Source organism: Chiloscyllium plagiosum, chromosome 25 (assembly GCF_004010195.1).
Source record: "Chiloscyllium plagiosum isolate BGI_BamShark_2017 chromosome 25, ASM401019v2, whole genome shotgun sequence".
Taxonomy (NCBI): Eukaryota; Metazoa; Chordata; class Chondrichthyes; order Orectolobiformes; family Hemiscylliidae; genus Chiloscyllium; species Chiloscyllium plagiosum.
Window position 1 is genome coordinate 22,651,537 of NC_057734.1, and position 17,999 is coordinate 22,669,535.

Consider the following 17,999-nt stretch of genomic DNA (forward strand, 5'->3'; position numbering starts at 1 on the left):
GATTTGAGCTATAGGAAGAGGCTGAACAGGCTGGGGCTGTTTTCCCTGGAGTATCGGAGGCTGAGGGGTGACCTTATAGAGGTTTACAAAACTATGAGGGACATGGATAGGGTAATTAGACAAGTATTTTCCCTGGAGTTGGGGAGTCTAGAACTAGAGGGCATAGGTTTAGGGTGAGAGGGGAAAGATATAAAAGAGACCTAAGGGGCAACATTTTCACACAGAGGGTGGTACGTACATGGCTGCCAGAGGAAGTGGTGGAGGCTGATACAATTGCAACATTTAAGTGGCATTTGGATGGGTATATGAATAGGAAGGGTTTGGAGGGATATGGGCTGGGTGCTGGCAGGTGGGACTAGATTGGGTTGGATATCTGGTCGGCATGGACGGGTTAGACCGAAGGGCGTGTTTCCACGCTGTACATTTCTATGGCTCTATGTCGATCCTGCTTTTGTGACCCTCTTGTGCTGTTGTAACCTTGTATGCTTCACTCTGTCTGCACACCATATAATCTGTATGTTCTTGTATGTTATGATCTGCCTGTACTAAATGCAAAACCAAATTTTTCACTGTACTTAGGTACACATGACAACAATAAATCAAATCTAATCAAGTATCACACTAACTGCTACGATCCAATTTGTGACACTAATGGCTATATCTACCTTAATAACAATCAAATGCAGATCATTCTATTATTTGGAACCAATGACTACACAGTCCGATAAATTCCAGTCTTAAAAATAGGGAAACATTTGGAACAGAGAGTGTGGTACTGGAAAAGCACAGCAGGTCAGGCAACATCCAAGGAGCAGGAGAACCGACGTTTCGGGCAAAAGCCCCCAAAAGGCTTTTGCCCAAAACATTCATTTTCCTGCTCCTCGGATGCTGCCTGACCTGCTGTGGTTTTCCAGCACCACACTCGAGACTCTAATCTCCAGCATCTGCAGTCCTCACTTTCACCTAAACAATTAGAATACTCAATACTCCTGGCTGTCATTTTCATAAGTTGCAGTTTGCATTAGATATTAAAGGTTGCATTAAACATTTAAGGTCATCTGCAAAAGAAGGATGAACTGAGGAAAAATAATTTGACTCAGCAAATAGTTCGGTTCTGAAATGCACTGCTTGGAAGTGTGGTAGAGGCACTTTCAATTGAGGCATTCCAAAGGGCATTGGATAAAAATAATTAGCACTCGAAGCAATACTCATTTAACAAGTCAGTGCAGGCACAATGAGTCGAATGGCCTCCTCTGCACCATTATATTTCTGTGATTCCACAAAATATAGCGTGGTATAAACTACAGCCAGGGTTTTACTCCGGTCCAGGGTCTCCACTCCTCAGCTTGGCCAACAGGCAGTTAATGCACTTGAGCCAAGCCTCCTCCCCAATCAAATTCATCAAATGGTTGGCAGCATGCTGATCTCAACAGCGCCACCAGAGGCGATGGCCAATGCTGGGACTGGAGCCCATCCTCAACAGTAATGACTGCTAGAACCAAATAGAAAGATGTGTAAAGGGAAGACATCTCACCACGGCCAAACTACCAGTTCCTAGCTAGGATGTGGGGGACCAGGGTGGGTAGGCCGGGCGAGGAGAGACAGTTTTAATTACCTGGGGAACCTCCAATCCAAAGGCCCAGGTAATATTCTGAGCATCCAGAGGCCATACCACACCATGGCAAATCATGTAATTTGAATTCAATGAAAATCTGGAATTAGATGGCTTTTGATTGTTGCAAAAACACATCTGGTTCAGTAATGTCCTTCAGGGAATTTAACTGTCATCCTTACCGAGTCTGAACTACATGGGACTCCAGACACCCAGTAATTTGGCTGATTCTTAACTGTTCTCTGGACACTTAGGGATGGGCAATAAATTCAGGTCTGGTCAGCAACACCCACATTCTGTGAATGAACATAAAAAAAATCCCCACCTATATTTTTCCCGCCAGCAGTTGCTAAGCATTAGGCTTGGCACTGACCTTCACCCACCACAGGAACAAGAAGACACCCTGATTAGCAGGCTGCTTATGGTCTCGATTGGCCCTCAGGCAGCTGCCTGGAGGCTGCTTGAACCTTTCCACTGCTGTGGGAAACATTGTAGCGGTTTGAATAGATACCAGATGTGGCATGGTCAAATTTATGCCCCCCACACATACCAATCCATTTGTTTCAATACACGCAAATCTTATATTAATAGCAAGTAATTAAATCCAGATCATGACTTTAACATGAAAAGTATAATTTTGCACGTTTATCAAAGGTGAAATCCAAAATAAATTTGACAAGCCAAAGAAAGAGATAAGAGAGTCTGATAACAAGAGAGTATTAAGAGAGTCTGAGGTGAGTTTAAAGGAGGACCTTAAATGAAGACGGGATTTGGAAATGGGAAATTTCAGTGACAAAATTCTACATGGGAGGGATAGAACATAGAACATAGAAAGGTATAGTACAGAACTGGCCATTTGGCCCACGATGTTGTGTCGAGATTTAATCCTAATGTCAAATATAGTAACTTAATCTACACACCCCTCAACTCACTGCTATCCATGTGCATGTCCAGCAGTCGCTTAAATGTCCCCAATGACTCTCCTTCCACCACCACAGCTGGAAATGCATTTCATGCGTTCACAACTCTGCGTAAAGAACCTACCTCTGACGTCTCCTTTATACCTTCCTCCTAATATCTTCAAATGGTCACCAGTAGTGCAGCAGACAGGGAAAGGAGTCGCGTAAAGACATAGAAACTATAAAGCTGCCTTTAAATACTACATAAAATTATGTTTACCACGATATAATATGCTTGTTTTTTTGTTGAATTACCATCTTAAGCTAAAAACAAATACAAAGTGTGGTCAGCGAAGAATAAAGAACGCTCTTTCAAAATACCGGAACAACAGTGGTTAAGTTATAGAATGAGCTCCCAATAATTGAACATCATCTTATGCAAAACAAAATTACTTGAGTGGGCATTTTTTTTTATTAATATGAAGTGCAAATGTTCTTTTGTAGATGCATAACTTTTACAGCGCAATTTCCTCTCACCTCGCTTCAATAAGCTGACACCTCAGTGCCTTTGTATGCTGGTCTTGGAGGATCTCTAAACCCAGGTGGATCTCTCCTTGAATCTCTTCATCAGGGTTAATCCGAGTCAGATTTATCCAGTTGTCAATTCCTGGAAGAGAATTAATTCCCATTACAACACACGTTTCCGATATAAAAACAAGCTGGGATGCAGCAAACGTGCAAAAGTTTGAAACCTACCAAGTACTTTCATTAAGAATAATTCTCTCCCGTTTTTTTCCATGATGCAGCTGTTCTTTGTTTGATCCATTCTTTTATCTGTGTTCATTATGCCTGACTCAAACATTTCTTCAGGATATGTCAATAGGTAAACTGCACGTGATCTATGGAGAAGCTTTCTTGCCCAAAATGATACTCATATTTATTGGGCTTACCTCTCTATGTGTACTCCCCCTGAAACCATGTACTCTGACACAGTTTGTGCTGGAAAGCAATTAGGTATTTGGGATCATTTTTGTATGTGCTGCTATGCATATCATCAAACCACAGCGTGGATTCCTGTGATGTTAAAATGGTACAGTGCATGCAAGGGTAGCTACCTTCCAGACTAATGAGAAGAATCTTGTAAAGTAAACAGAATGAAGTTTATCATGTCTCACTAACTGTTTACAGATTATAACAATAGATTCTGCATTACTGCACAGACTGTTGGAGGATCTTATGGCACAGTGATATTGTCCTTACCTCTGGACCAGAAGATCCACATTCAAGTTCTACCTGCCCCAGAGGTCTGTCATGAAATGTCTGAACAGGCTGGTTAAAATATCAATAAAGACTGTTGGGGGACCTAGGCTCAGATCTCTGATTGTCTCCTCATGACAACACCCCAGTGGGTAGTTGTGGAATCAATGCCAAAGCTTTCACTTGACAACACTTGACATTTTGGTCAAACTGACAACATTAGATGTCGCCTTTAAATACATATAGCATACAAAATAGAGCGGGAGTGGGCCATTTGGACCTTGATGCGTGCCCCACCATTCAACAAGGACGTGACTGATCCACCCCAGGCCACAATTTCTATTCTTGAAAGCTCATCATAACCCTCAAATAGTCTAGCCCCTCTCCTTTAAATAGCATCCAGCACAGCCTTACCCTAAAATAGCAATGTTTCTTTTGATCTTGCCCATCCGAGTTTACATCAAAGAATAGAAAGAAATTGACATTTCCACAGCACTATACAGTCAATGAAATAGTTTGGGAATCTAGTTTCCATTCCTTTTTGAATGGAAGGTGACCATTTGACCCTTCAAATCTATGCTGGCTTTCTGTAGAGCAATCCAATCAATGCCATAATGTCAAGATGCATGGTAGCTTAGAAGAAGCTTTGATCACAATGCTCAGTAACAGAAATCAACGGGTATTAGTGCAATTTAACAGAGGTCACAGACCCAGAGATGTCACAAAGTAAAGAGACAAATTAGAAGCTTTAGCAGCATTGGTCTAGTTGAAGAAGGAAATTAGGAGACTTTGTTAAGATCGCAGAAAAGGCAGAATATCCTGCATTAAAATCGTGTTAAACCTGGCAAGCTTTCATTTCAACAACAAGCAATAGGAATCATCCAGGATAAAATCATGAAAGAAGCTGGGAACATTATTAGAGCTCCAGACAGCAAGAATCATCTAGAAAAAGCTGTTAGGGAAAAAAAAATCATTTATTAAATATGCAAACAGTGAATTCAATGAAGCTGAGAAAGTTGGAATCCTCAATTTTAGCTGCAAAGGATAGGAAACTCCCATTTTAGACATGAGAAGGGAAGAATTCTCCATTTTGGTCAGAAATGTAGTAAACTACTCCAGTATAGTAATATTGCTAAATCTGCAAAACAGAAGCTATTCAAGCAAGGAAAATAATTCAGCATATTAGGAAGATATGGTATCAGAAATAAATCAGCAAGAAGATTTAATTTCTGAAATAGACCAAACATAATACAGAATTGAACAGCTTGTAGAAAACAATTCTTAAGATATAGAAGAGCTTCTACATTAAATGCTAAATTAGAAGCTGGATAGATTAATGGAACTTTTACTAACAATTGGGAGTATAGCTGGTGATGTTGTAGCTCACTAAGGTGTAAAAGAAGCAACAGACGTTTTTGAAGAAATTCTGAAAACCTTTGAAACTTATTGACAATGATCTCAAATAAAATTCTTGAAAGAGCAAGATTTAATAGAGGAGTTTAGCACTCAGGGGAATTCATAGATGATTTCATTAACAATCATAACAGATAAATGGAATAATGCAACTATGATGATTTAAAGTCAGAATTCAATCTGGACAGAATTGTTGCCAGAATTATTCCTGAATATTTGTCAGATCTGTTACAGTCCAAAGAAGACCTGAATCTAGGGAAATTCATTGGGATGGCGAGTGAAGTAGAAGTCTGCAGAAAACACAGATGAACCCTAAGAGAAGGTAACCCTTGGTTGAGCATATCCACAAAATTCTTAAGTTCAAACCCATAAACAATAGATGTGAGAAACCAATGCAATAAGAAGGACAGGCAGCACACACTAAAATTCTTTGTCAGTGCTTTGGAGCAAAGAAGCCTCACATGAACAGACAGTGCCCAGCTATTAAAAGTGAATGCTTTATCTGTCAAATAATTGGTCATTTTCAAAAGTACAGCTCAAAAATGCAAGAGATCAAATATTTACCAACTTATAAAGGTAAATAAGGCAAAAAACACTTCACAATAAGAAGTAATGCCTATACTATTCCAAGAGGAAATAGGTGATGCAGAAGATAAATATTCACTGGTCAAAATATATGTCAATAGTGATCTCACAAATTTAAAATGAGACATCAAGGAAGCGTCACCATATTAACAGATGTGAAAATCCAGTCTATAGTACAACGACCTCATCCAGGAGATATAGCACTTAAGATGAAAGTATGTTATGAGCAACTCACCAATATAAAAGATGGCAAATAGTAGAAAACTTATAAGTACATTTCAATGAATAAGTCTCACTGTTGAGTAGAAATTCATGTCCTGCCCTTTCAAAAGCTCAAAGAGGACACACAGCAAAGGCCAAACAGTTCCTTTCAACAGGAACAACTAAAATTGTTTAATAATTTATGGAAGATCAACACTGAAAATAGCAAGACCATTATATCTTGGTACACTCAGAAATATTCTGCATTAATTATTGAAACAAATGAAGAAACAACCTGCAAAGGTTGCCAAAAGGGGTGTCATTTTACATAGTTGGGAAACCAACTGAGCAGTGTTCAGGCATAGTCACACGATCCATCCAAACTTTTGTTGACTACACAAAACAACTACATGGTGAGAAAATTCCAGTTGACAAGAGTTTATATGAAGTAGCATTTTAATGCAACTCAGTGCAGACAGTGGATTCTGGCATCTACAATTACTTAACACATTCCTAACTCCATTTGGGAGACTTTGCTTCAACATGGAAGCAACGAAAGAGATCTTTGAACAAACCATGTCCAATATTTTGCAAGGTCTTCAAGGAATCATAAGGATGACATGTTTATACACGAAGAAAGTCGGAGAGTCTGATCGGCAACTGCATGAAGTCCGACAGGGTTTACAAGTGGAAGCACTCACACTACAAAGAATCCATTCTTTTCTTGAGACACATTGACAACAATGATAGTATAATGCTGGACCACAGAATATTAAACCTTTAAGGAATTTCCCATTCTTAAGTCAGTTCATAACCTCCAAAGGCCTTGATTGGCAACTGCAACAGAATCCTTGAGACAACTCCTGAAGATACAAAAGGTTGTGTTGGAGCCTGCATCAAGGTTTAATGGCATGCTGATGCCCACAGATGTCCTAGCCCACTACAATCCAACTTATCCAAACAACACAGTATCTGATCCTTTAGCCACAATCTTAGAAGCAATTCATACAAAGAATTATAGCATTATCAAACAAAGAATCATGATATGCCATGATTGAGAAGGAAGCTCTCTCAGGTATATCAGCTTGAGGGAGATTTTCAGAATGCATCTTTGGTCTGAATGTGGCCGTGGAAATCAATCATAAGTCTCTAGTTTCTGTTTTGGATGGGAAGGGACTATTCGGGATGCCTCCAAGAAAACAGAGATTCTGGCTTCATCTGAGACGGTTTGTTGATGAAACAATAAGTGTGCAAGGGGTTCTGAAGATGATGGCAGATGGCTTTCTACAGTGGCTGCTAACAGCCTGACCCAAGCATGATATTGCATTTATTCCTTGAATTGAGTCAAATACTCAATCCATGATGATATGGTGAGCAGCAAAACACAATCAGTTCAACAAAACAGAACATTGTAACCTGTGACTAGTTGCTAATGTGACATAAACTACATCTTTATCAATACAAGAGCCACTTCCAATTAGAACAGGAGGTGGTTTTCCTCAATCTCACTAGATTTAGCAGGCTGTTTAGATCCCAACAATTTAATTGTGGCAAACTTATCACATAGTGTGCTACTGGATTTAGCTGCACATACAACATGGTGAGAAATGGCCCAGAATTAATTTAGCTGCCTTATACAACAATAACCATGATACACCCATTTCCCTTGGGTCATACAAGGAACCAAATTATTATATTTGCAACCAACATAGTTAGTGACTGTATTGATATGACCAAGCCTATACAATGCTATATATGGGTGGGTGACACCATTATATTATAAACAAGGTGGTTCAGTGCAATTCTCATGTGAAGGGCAGTCATTTTATTGCAACATGGGTAAAAATGAATAAGATTGTACCCTCAAATGTATAACACTATTGAATTCTATTTCATGCACAATCCTCCAATCCTCACTCATGATCTCTCTCATCATGATCTCAAATTGGATTACCAAATGTGTGTGATATTTAAGACAGCAAACGGGTAACTTTATATACAATGTTTTTCAAGCATCATAACTGATTTAAAACTGATCTTTCGCTGTGTTTAATAGTTACATAAGACACATCATTGAATATACAGTGCTTGCTTGGAATGTTGGGCTTAACACATAGCATGTGAACAAGCTCCAAAACCAGTATGGAAACTGACTTGAGATAATAGGTAGCAACACTGCTTTGACACAAACAAACAATTCAATATGTGTTCCATTGCCAAATGATGGAAAAAAAAGCTCAGTTTGCACTTCACTGGAAAATTCTTGAATCTCACCCATAGCCACAGGAAAGTAAATGTGCAATAGAATTAAGGAGGTAAAATAACACACTTCCACATTATAAGATAGACTAGGAAACCACTCAATGCACTCTCATATAGAATATGCAAATAATTGAGAATTTAATGACTCAACCTGACAACATATGATCTATGGACTTTGTTCAAATTGCAGACGATAGTAGAATTTTCTTTTCTATTCTGTCCTGCATTTTGCAATGTATTGGAATTATTTGTTGGCTATATTTTATACTCTGCGGAATGACTGTTCATAACTATGCATGAGTTTGGTTATTTATTTTATCTGTTTCAGCATCACAATTTGCCACCCGCTGCTCTTAATAAAGGAAATATAAATAAATAAACAGTGACTCAGCCTCCTGTGCAACTGGTCACAGCATTTCCCAGATGGCTGCAATAGAGTCCTTGGGCACTCAGGCTGACATTGTCTCTGGCTTTCTGCAGTACTCCAGGGAGCTTCAACATAAGCTTCAGGAACAGCACCTGATCTTTCAACGAGCTTGCAACCTTCTCGACTCAACAGTCAGATCAAAAATATTGTGAAGCTCGTACCTATTTTGTTTCCTTTTCTTCACTTTTTACAACGTTTTCAGTACACAGTGCATTCACCCTCACCACATCTTCTGTTTCTTTTTTCATGCCCAATCTCCATTCCCTTTGGTCCCGAAGACTAATGTTTCTATCATCTAATCACTCCTGTCTTCCACATTATCAAAGATCATCCTTTTGTCCTTTCCCCTCCCATCCCAAACCTAAAACTTTTCTCTAACTTTTTTTCAATTTTGATGAAATGTCACAGTCCTGAAAGGTTAACTCTATTTCTTCCTCGACACACTGCTGCTGTCTAACCTATTAATCTTTTTTCTCATATTTTCTGCTTTTATTTTTTACATGATCTTTGTTGACTCTCACAGGTGAGTTGTACGTTAGTGGTATGACATACTTGTTATTAACCATGTTGTTGTGTATTGGAATATGTACGGTCACATGGGATTCCATTAGATCACCGGAGAATTTCTGGTATTTGAAAGGTTTTCCTTGGGGAAAATGATTACCAAATGTACGGCAACAAGCAAGACATCCATTTGATCTATTCATATTTTACATGTGTTACTGTGGTTAACACTGCTGCCTCACAGCACCGCGGACCTGGGTACAATTCCAGCCTTGAGTGACTATCTGTGTGGAGTTTGCATATTCCCCCTGTGTCTGTGTGGATTTCCACTGGATGCTCCAGTTTCCTTCTACAGTCACAAAGATGTGAAGATTAGGTGGATTGACCGTGCTAAATTGCCCTTCATGTCCCTGGGTAAGTAGGCTGAGCGGGTTAGTCATGGTAAAAATGTGGGGTTATGCGATAGGGTAGGGCACTGGGTTTGGGTGGAATGCTCTTCAGAAGGTTGGTGCAGACGTGATGGGCTGAATGGCCTCTTTCCACACTGTTGCAGCATTCCATATTGCCCATGTTGCAGCCCATGATGAAGCTGAGGTAAGAAATGTCCAGGGCTGAAGTGAACATGCTAGGCACATGTTAGGCACTGGTAGTTAGATCAGAAACTTATTCAATGCAAACACAATCCCTTGGACAAATCAAATGTAAATGAACTAGTGCCTGTGTATGTGGGTCCTTCTTATTTGTTCAAAGGATGACAGTGTCGCTGGCCCATACCTATGTACCCTTGAGAAGGCAAGCTTCTTTCTTGAAATGCTGAAGTCCATTTGGTGTAGGTAGACTCACAGTGTTATTCTGGAAATGAATTCCAGGACTTTGACGAAGTGACAATGAAGGAATGGTGACTGACTTGGAGAGGAACGTTCAAGGGTTGGTGTTCCCATGTAACTGCTAGGCATTTCCTTCTAGATGGTACAAGTCCTGAGTTGAGAAGCTGCTGCCTAAGGAGCCTTGGTGAATTTCTGAGTGAATCTTGCAGATGGTACACATTCCTGCTACTGTGCATTAGTGGTGCAGAGAGTGAATGCTTCTGCATTTGGTACCAATCAAGCAAGCTGCTTTGTTCCGTATGGTGTCAAGCTTCTTGAATGTAGTTGGAGCTGGACTCATCCAGGCATGTGGGTCACATTCCAACACACTCCAAAACTCATACCTTGTAGGTGGTGAACAGGTTTTGGGAAGTCAGCAGCTGAATTACTATGGCAGGATTCTGAGCCTCTGACCTGCTCTTTTTGCCTTGTATTAACATAGCTAGCCCAGTTTAGTTTCTGATCAATGGTAACCTCCAAGATGTTGATAGTGGGGGATTCAGCAATAGTGATGCTATTCAATGCCAAGGAGTGATTGTTACATTCTCTCTTGTTGGTCTTGGTCATTGTGTGGCATTTGTGTGGTTTGAATGTTACATGACAGTTTCAAGTTCACACCTGAATTCTGTCCAGATCTTGCTGCATATGGACATGGACTGCTTCAGTGACTTGTATTATGCAAATTATGTTGAACATTGTGCACTCATCAATGAACATGACCATTTCTGGCTTTATGGAACCCAGGTCATTGATGAAGAAGAGATGTCCTACAGCTGAGATAACTGACTTCCAACAGGCACAGCCATCTTTCTATGTGCCAAGCGTGACTCCAACCAGTGGAGAATTTCCCCCTCATTCTCAGTGACTCCACTTTTGCTGGGGCTCTTAGATGCCACATTGGTCAAATGTGGCTTTGATGTCAAGGGTTGTTACTCTCACCCAGCCTCTGGAATTCAGCTCTTTTGGCCATGTTTGAACCAAGGGTGTAATGAGGTCAGGAGCTGAGTGGCCCTGGTAGAACCCAAACTGGGTGTCACTCAGCAAGTTATCATTAAGCAAGTGCTGCTTAATAGCACTGCTGATTATACCTTCCATCACTTTACTGATGATCAAGAGTAGACTGATGGGGCAGTAATTTACCAGGTTGGATTTGTCCCCTTGTGTGTACAGGACATACCTGGACAATTTCCACACTGCAGGACCAGTGTTGTTGTTGTATTGGCTCACAGCAAGTTTTGGAACACAGATCTTCAGTACTACTGCTGGAACAATGTCAGGATCCATAGCCTTTGCTGCTTTCAGTAATTCCCTGATATTACATGCAAGCAATTGAATCGGAGGAGGCTGAAATGGATCATCTGCTCAATACCTTTGGCTGAAGATTGTTACAAATGCTTCAGCCTTATCATTTTGTACTGACGTGCTGGGTTCCTTCATCATTGAGGATGGAGCTATTTATGGAGAAATCTCATCCCCCAGTAAGTTACTTAATTGAATTCCAATATTCATGACTAGATCTGACAGGGCTGCAGAGCTTAAATCTGATCCAGTAATCCAGTGGTTGTGGATTTGTTTATCATTTTCTGCTTTTGGTGGTTGACACACAAGCAGTCTGATACTTTATATTGACACATCATTTTTAGCAATGCCCTCTTGCACTCTTCATTGAGCCAGCATTGAGGTTAGAGTGGGGCATATGCAGCCTTTAAGGTTGCAAATTAAGTTTGAGTACAGTTCTGCTGCTGCTGATGGCTCTCATAGCATATCACAGAAGATGCATCTTAAATTGCTAGATCTGCTCAAAATCTACTTCATTTAGCACTGTGATACATATTGTGTGGTGCTATCTTCAACATAAAGATGGGACTGTGTGGTGGTAACTCCAAAGAACACTGTAATAGGCATATCCATCTGGAGAAGATGGTTTAGAGATTGGTGAGTTTAAGATCAAGTATATCTTTTCCTTTTGTTGCTTGCTATACCACCCACCACGCACCCAGTCTTGCATCTATGTCCTTTTGGACTTGAAAGCTTGGACAATAGCAGTATGGTCAAGCACACTTGGTGATCAGCATTCAAGTTCCCCACCCAAAGTACATTCTGTGTCCTTGCCACCCTCAGGGGTTTATCCAAATTGTTTTGAACATGGAGGAGCACTGAATCATTCGCTGATGGAGTGGCAGCATTAGGTGCCAATAAGCAGATGGTTTTGTTGCCTGATGATTGATGCCTTGAGACTTCATGCAGTCCAGAGTCAATGCTGAGGATTCCCAACTTCCAAATCCCTATGCCACCCCCCTGTTCCATGTATTATCATGCGAGTGGGGGAAGGCGCACACAGCAATGGTGATGGTGTTTTCTGGGACATTGTAAGTTATGTTCTGTCTTCACCTATCCCCACTTCACTACTCTGCCCCTGCCATCCCATCTATCTGCAGCTCCCCCTACACCCACCCCCAGTCTTGAAGAAGGGTTACACCCAGAATATTCACTTATCCACCTCCTGATGCTGACTGGTTTGCTGTGTTCTTCCAGCCTCCTGTCTGTCTACCTTGGATTCCAGCATCTGCAGGGTTTTTTTTGTCTCAGAAAGGACTGTGGCAAAACCCACAGCAAAAAAACATTCTTGCAACTGAGTTGATTATATGAAGATAGAATAAAAATAATCTGTAGAAAGTGAATGGAAAACTTGCTCTTCCCTTTCCAAGCAAAGATATAACCTTGTAGTTCACTTGTAAGGCCAAAGTTATGAAAAAAACATGATTTATAAAACAAGAAGCATCCTTCAATCCCTGAATGTAAAACCAATTTTTCTGCTTATTATCAGACATCCAGCATTATCATTCTATATTCATATTTCTAATTAGTAAAGAGTTGGCCATGCACGTTTATGGGAGTTTAGTGCCTCAAACTCTATTCTACTGATGACTAACAACTCACATCATTGTTTCAATAATTCAACTTCCTCCTGCAGCAATGATGAATTTTGATTCCAATTTCTTTTTAACTTCACTAATAGATTAAAATTTCAAATCAAATGTAAAATATGAAGCTATTAATTTTCCATAACATTTTCAAGAGGAGAAAGCAATTTTATGTCACACTTGGAGAAGCCTAATGCTTCACAACAAGGTATTAGCTTTGATGGATTCTAATAAAAGGTCATTGATCTGCAACGAAACCGCTTCTCTCAGAGGGCTGTGAATCTGTGGAACTCATTGCCCCAGAGTGCAATGGAGGCAGAATCAATCAACGGATTCAAGAAAGTCATGTGTATGTGTCTGATGCAAAGCAGGATAAAGGGCGATGGGAAGCAGGCAGGAAAGCTGAGTTGAGGCCAGGATAAGGCCAGCCATGATCATTTAAATGGCGGAGTGAGCTCGAATGCCGAATTGCCTATTTCCACTCCTAATTCCTATGTTCCTATTACTGTACCCTCACATAATTTCAATATACCGTAATATTTTTCTGTAATTTCTCACTCAATGTAAGAATTTAGTTCTCCTGGATGTCACTTACTTGCCTATATCTCTCATCATGCTTTCCTGCACAGGTTCCCACCTTTTGTCTCTACATTGCTCATTATATAAAACTCCCCACATGCCTCATGCACCCACAAAATAAAACAAGTGAACATTTATCACTCAAATTCGATCAAAAACTGGGATATCCACTTTTTATTAAAAATTACGGGACGTATATAGTAAAGGTAGTCCGAGCGTTGAGTAGAGAAGTTCACATTATTGGTTACAACATGACATGATAAATCAATTCCTCCAATAATGAACATATCCATGTTGGTTGCCCATGGCAGTTAGAAAATGAATAATCTGCTGTCAGATTACATATTGTTCTATATTCATTTGATCTTCTTTAAGAATTAATGTTTTAACAGCAGCTCATTAAATAGTATGTCAGCATTGTTTATCAAGCTCCTTTTTTTTGCTTCCACATCGTACATCTCTATTTTATACGCTACATGGTGTTGGTTTCCTAATTGAGTAGGCCAGGCAGCATCCAAGGAACAGGAGAATCGACGTTTCGGGCATAAGCCCTTCTTCAGGGCTTATGCCCAAAACGTCGATTCTCCTGTTCCTTGGATGCTGCCTGGCCTGCTGCGCTTTTCCAGCAACACATTTTCAGCTCTGATCTCCAGCATTTGCAGTCCTCACTTTTTCCTTAATTGAGTAACCATGAAATCTGGCAATCACATTTATCTCAATTTCTTTATTTCCCAATGTTATGAACCAGCCTGATTTTGACTCCATCTATCTCTACTTCTCTAAACTAAATCCTCAGGCTAAAGTCAGGAGGCAGAGAAATGAGTGAACTTGCAGGTGCAGACATGAGCCATTATTTTTAAAATGCTGCCCTGATCATCAGTACTCCTTTTATCAGAAAAGTAACAATAATTAACAGGAAGAATAAAAGACAAAAGAATAGATCTATGAGCAGTAATTTCTCTCCTATGTTGTTCGTTCATTTTTAGCTGTTAAATTAATTGCCAGAAGTGCTAACTCAAACTTCCCACGCAGTCTGCCTACACAGCTGAAGTGATAATCTTATTGTAATTAAGGTTTAAAAAACATTTTTCCGTATTTGCTAATGAGAATTGGCAATATAATCATGGACAAACAACAAAGTGCAAACGGGGATAAAAAAAAAACAGGCATTAGTTGAGGCTGGATTAAAAATATATGGTAATTGTCTCTACAGTATATATTGCCATGATAATCCAAAATCTTACAGTCGCCACAGTATTAATTATTTTTTTAAAACAACATCCTGTATAGATTTTATTTTCTGTGAATGCACTAGTTGAATCAAAGAATCTGTTTCCATGCTGTGTGACTCTATGACTCTTGAATACCAAATTGATGGATGAATTGAAATTCTGAACTCATTTTGCTACAATTTATTTTGTTGGTTACCATTCCCTAGGACAAAGAAGTAACAGGAACATTTGAACTTGGATTACTCGAGACATGAATTTTCAGAAGCTTTCTTACCTCGTAGGTGAGCTGCTATGTATTCCTTATTAAGAGAGATCTTCCCAATGACGTCATCATACCTGAAAATTTTAAACGGAAAACGTTTCAGTAGAAGTTGGTGTTTATAAACTTGAATTCTATTTCTGTTTATGAGCTCCAAACAGACTTGGCTCTGCACGAGAAGAATTAAGTTGGAAAATTAGCCTTAATATTGTAATTTCAAAATAAATTCTATAGCATATTAGCAATTGGTCAGTGTTATGCTCCAGGAAAATTACTTTGTAACATAAGTTTTCTTAAAGCAATGAGCTGTCTGGGTTATAATTTGGATGACAGTTGTGTTTCAGTTGAGGAATTTGATTCTGCGGAGGGGTTAGTTTTTCCTGTTCACATTTCCTGCATAGAGAATTATTCAGTGCTGAAAAGGTTGCCTCAAATCGAATGGGATTTCTTAGAAAATATTTACTGAGGGGCACGAATGTCAATTCATTAATAATCATGCACTAAATTACTTTCCCTCTGCATGTGATAGCTCAAATTAGTGACTCAAAGTTGCTAGGAGCTCTAAATGTGAAGTGTGATGTGATCTAAATCTGGGCTAACTCCAGACGAAACCAATTCAACAGTGAAATATTTATTCCAATACTTGACTAGATTACCATCCAACTCAGTGTATAAGCCACATGCTTCTTACACTGGATATGCCAGAAGCAACAAGGTTTGCTTGTTCCAGTGCAACAACCATTTTCCGAAAACCACGTTATCCAAATCAAAATTGCTCAGCAACTAAGTTTCTGAATTCCGTAATAGTTCTGCTCTGATGTTATTGGGAATTCATTCTCAATGGGAATACTTAACTGTCATTTGAAAACTCTCACCTTGCAGAGAGAAAGAGATATCACAAGGCCTTATGTGAATGCTATCAGTAGAATTCCACCCATTAGATTTGGTGGAACAGGGCACATTTTTGAGTAATCCACATGCCACTGCTTGCTTGTCCCATTAGGGAGCCATGTTTGGTTTGGAATAATGGGGACAATTTCTGTAGGAAATGCTGGAGTCTGCTTGTGGGGTCCAAAGCATCCCTTGTCATTGCTAATAAAACCAACAAACAAATTCTCAAATAACCCCTTCAGGCCTCTTTTTGCACCCATTCACTCACACACTGGGTGGTTTCATACATTCCCCCCCAAGCATGAGCTATCCAGGAACCTCAGTATACTGTTGTTCAGAAGGGATTTTCTGGCAGGAGCTACAACTAGTCTGGTTAGGAATCTTCAAACAAAATGCAAGACATCAACTCGTTTGAATTACTCAGTCTCCACATTGCTGGGATACAAACCTGTGAAGATAGTAGGACAGGTTAACAAAGCTTATAGGATCTTGCACTATATAAGTAGAGATGCAGATCTAAAACATTACACTAAACTGAGTATTGTACTCAGTTCTGAATATTACACTTCAAGAGGAATGTGAAGATTGCAGAGAAGGTGTTTCATTAAAGTGGTTCAAAGAACAAGGTATTCCAGTTATCTGGATAGATGGGCGAAAATCCCTTACAGTGGAAAACACCAACAGGAGATTTGATGGAGCTGGGAAGGATTTTGATGGAATAAGTAAAGGGAAACAGTGCAAAGGTTTAAGGGTCAATAATAAGCAGGTACAGGTTATTTAATAAGTGGTTTGGAATTGGAGCCCACTGTCTAATACGGTCGTGAAGACAGATTCAATAGATACCTTCAAAAGAAGATTACTTGTCTCCTGTTAGGAGAAAAAGCTGCATAGTCACTCTGTGTAAAGCAGCCTCCTTTTCTCCTGTGTTATAAATCTTTGTAATTCTATCCAATCTACTGTGATCAACTTGTGCTAACCAGCATCCATTTTGAGGCAACCCAGTACTTTAATCTTTAACCTGCAAGCTAATATTTATAATCTAAGGCACAGTCCATGTACCTGTGTTCACAGATAGAAATCAGCTCACCCCCACATTATTCCTATTCACCTTTATCCAGAAAGGAGGGAATCCGAAAGCAGGAAATGACAATCTAGGTAGCCCAATAGCTGTCATAGGGAAACCACTAGAATTCATTAAACTCATGATGTGATCAAGAGGAGACAACATGGCTTTGTGGAGAGAAAATCATGTTTAATTAATTTATTAGAGCGCTTTGAGGAAGTAACAAGTAGCATGATTAAAGGGGAAGCTATGGATGTGGCATTCTTGGATTTTCAAAAGTCATTTATAAAGTGCCACATCAAAGATTACCACACAAGATAAGAGTCCATGGTGTGGAGAACATATGTTAGCTTGGATAAAGAATCGGTTAACTAACAGGAGACAGATTAATAATATATGAGTATCTTTTGTGTTGGCGAGCTGTAAATAAATATCATAGGAATTTGTGCGGAGCTGTCAACTATTTATAATACAAATCAACAAATTTGATGAAGGAACTGAATGTATGATGGCTAAATCTGACAGACACCAAGATTAGAAGGAAAGTACATTGAAACGAGGAGGTAGAGAGCTTGCAAAGAGATATAGTCAGGTTATGTAAATGGGCAAAAATGTTGGTATGTGGGGTATAATGTGGGAAAATGTGAACTTTGCATATAATAGAAAGCAACATTCAATTTAAATAGGGAGACATTGCAGAACTTAATGGTCAGTTGGGTTTGGATGACCTGGCACACAAATCACACAAAGGTAGTTTGCAGCTGCAGCAAGTAAGGAGTTTCGAATGATAAGAGGTGATCTTATCAAAATATATAAGGTCCTAAGGGGACTTGATCAGGTGGATTCTAGGAGGATGTTTCCTCTTTGGGAGAGACTAGAACTAGGGAACATTAGCTAAGAGTAAGAGATCTCCCTTTTAAACTGGAGATTTTTTTTTTTCCCAGAGGGTTATTAGTGTGTGGAATTCTCTCCATAGAATTCCTAGAGGGCAGAAAGAGACCATTTGGCCCATCAGGTCTACACCA

At 39.6% G+C, this 17,999-nt stretch overlaps 1 protein-coding gene across 2 annotated transcripts in view; it reads right to left on the bottom strand.

Annotated features, from left to right (window-relative positions):
• The window catches only part of LOC122562636 (rasGAP-activating-like protein 1), a 270,514-nt gene that overhangs the window by 205,737 nt on the left and 46,778 nt on the right, over positions 1-17,999 (bottom strand). For both annotated transcript variants that reach the window (XM_043715652.1, XM_043715650.1), the window contains exons 4-5: positions 15,036-15,097; positions 3,049-3,178 (exon numbers count right to left, since the gene is read on the bottom strand). In XM_043715652.1, the coding sequence (XP_043571587.1) occupies positions 3,049-3,178; positions 15,036-15,097 (192 nt within the window). The remainder of the gene's footprint in view (positions 1-3,048; positions 3,179-15,035; positions 15,098-17,999) is intronic.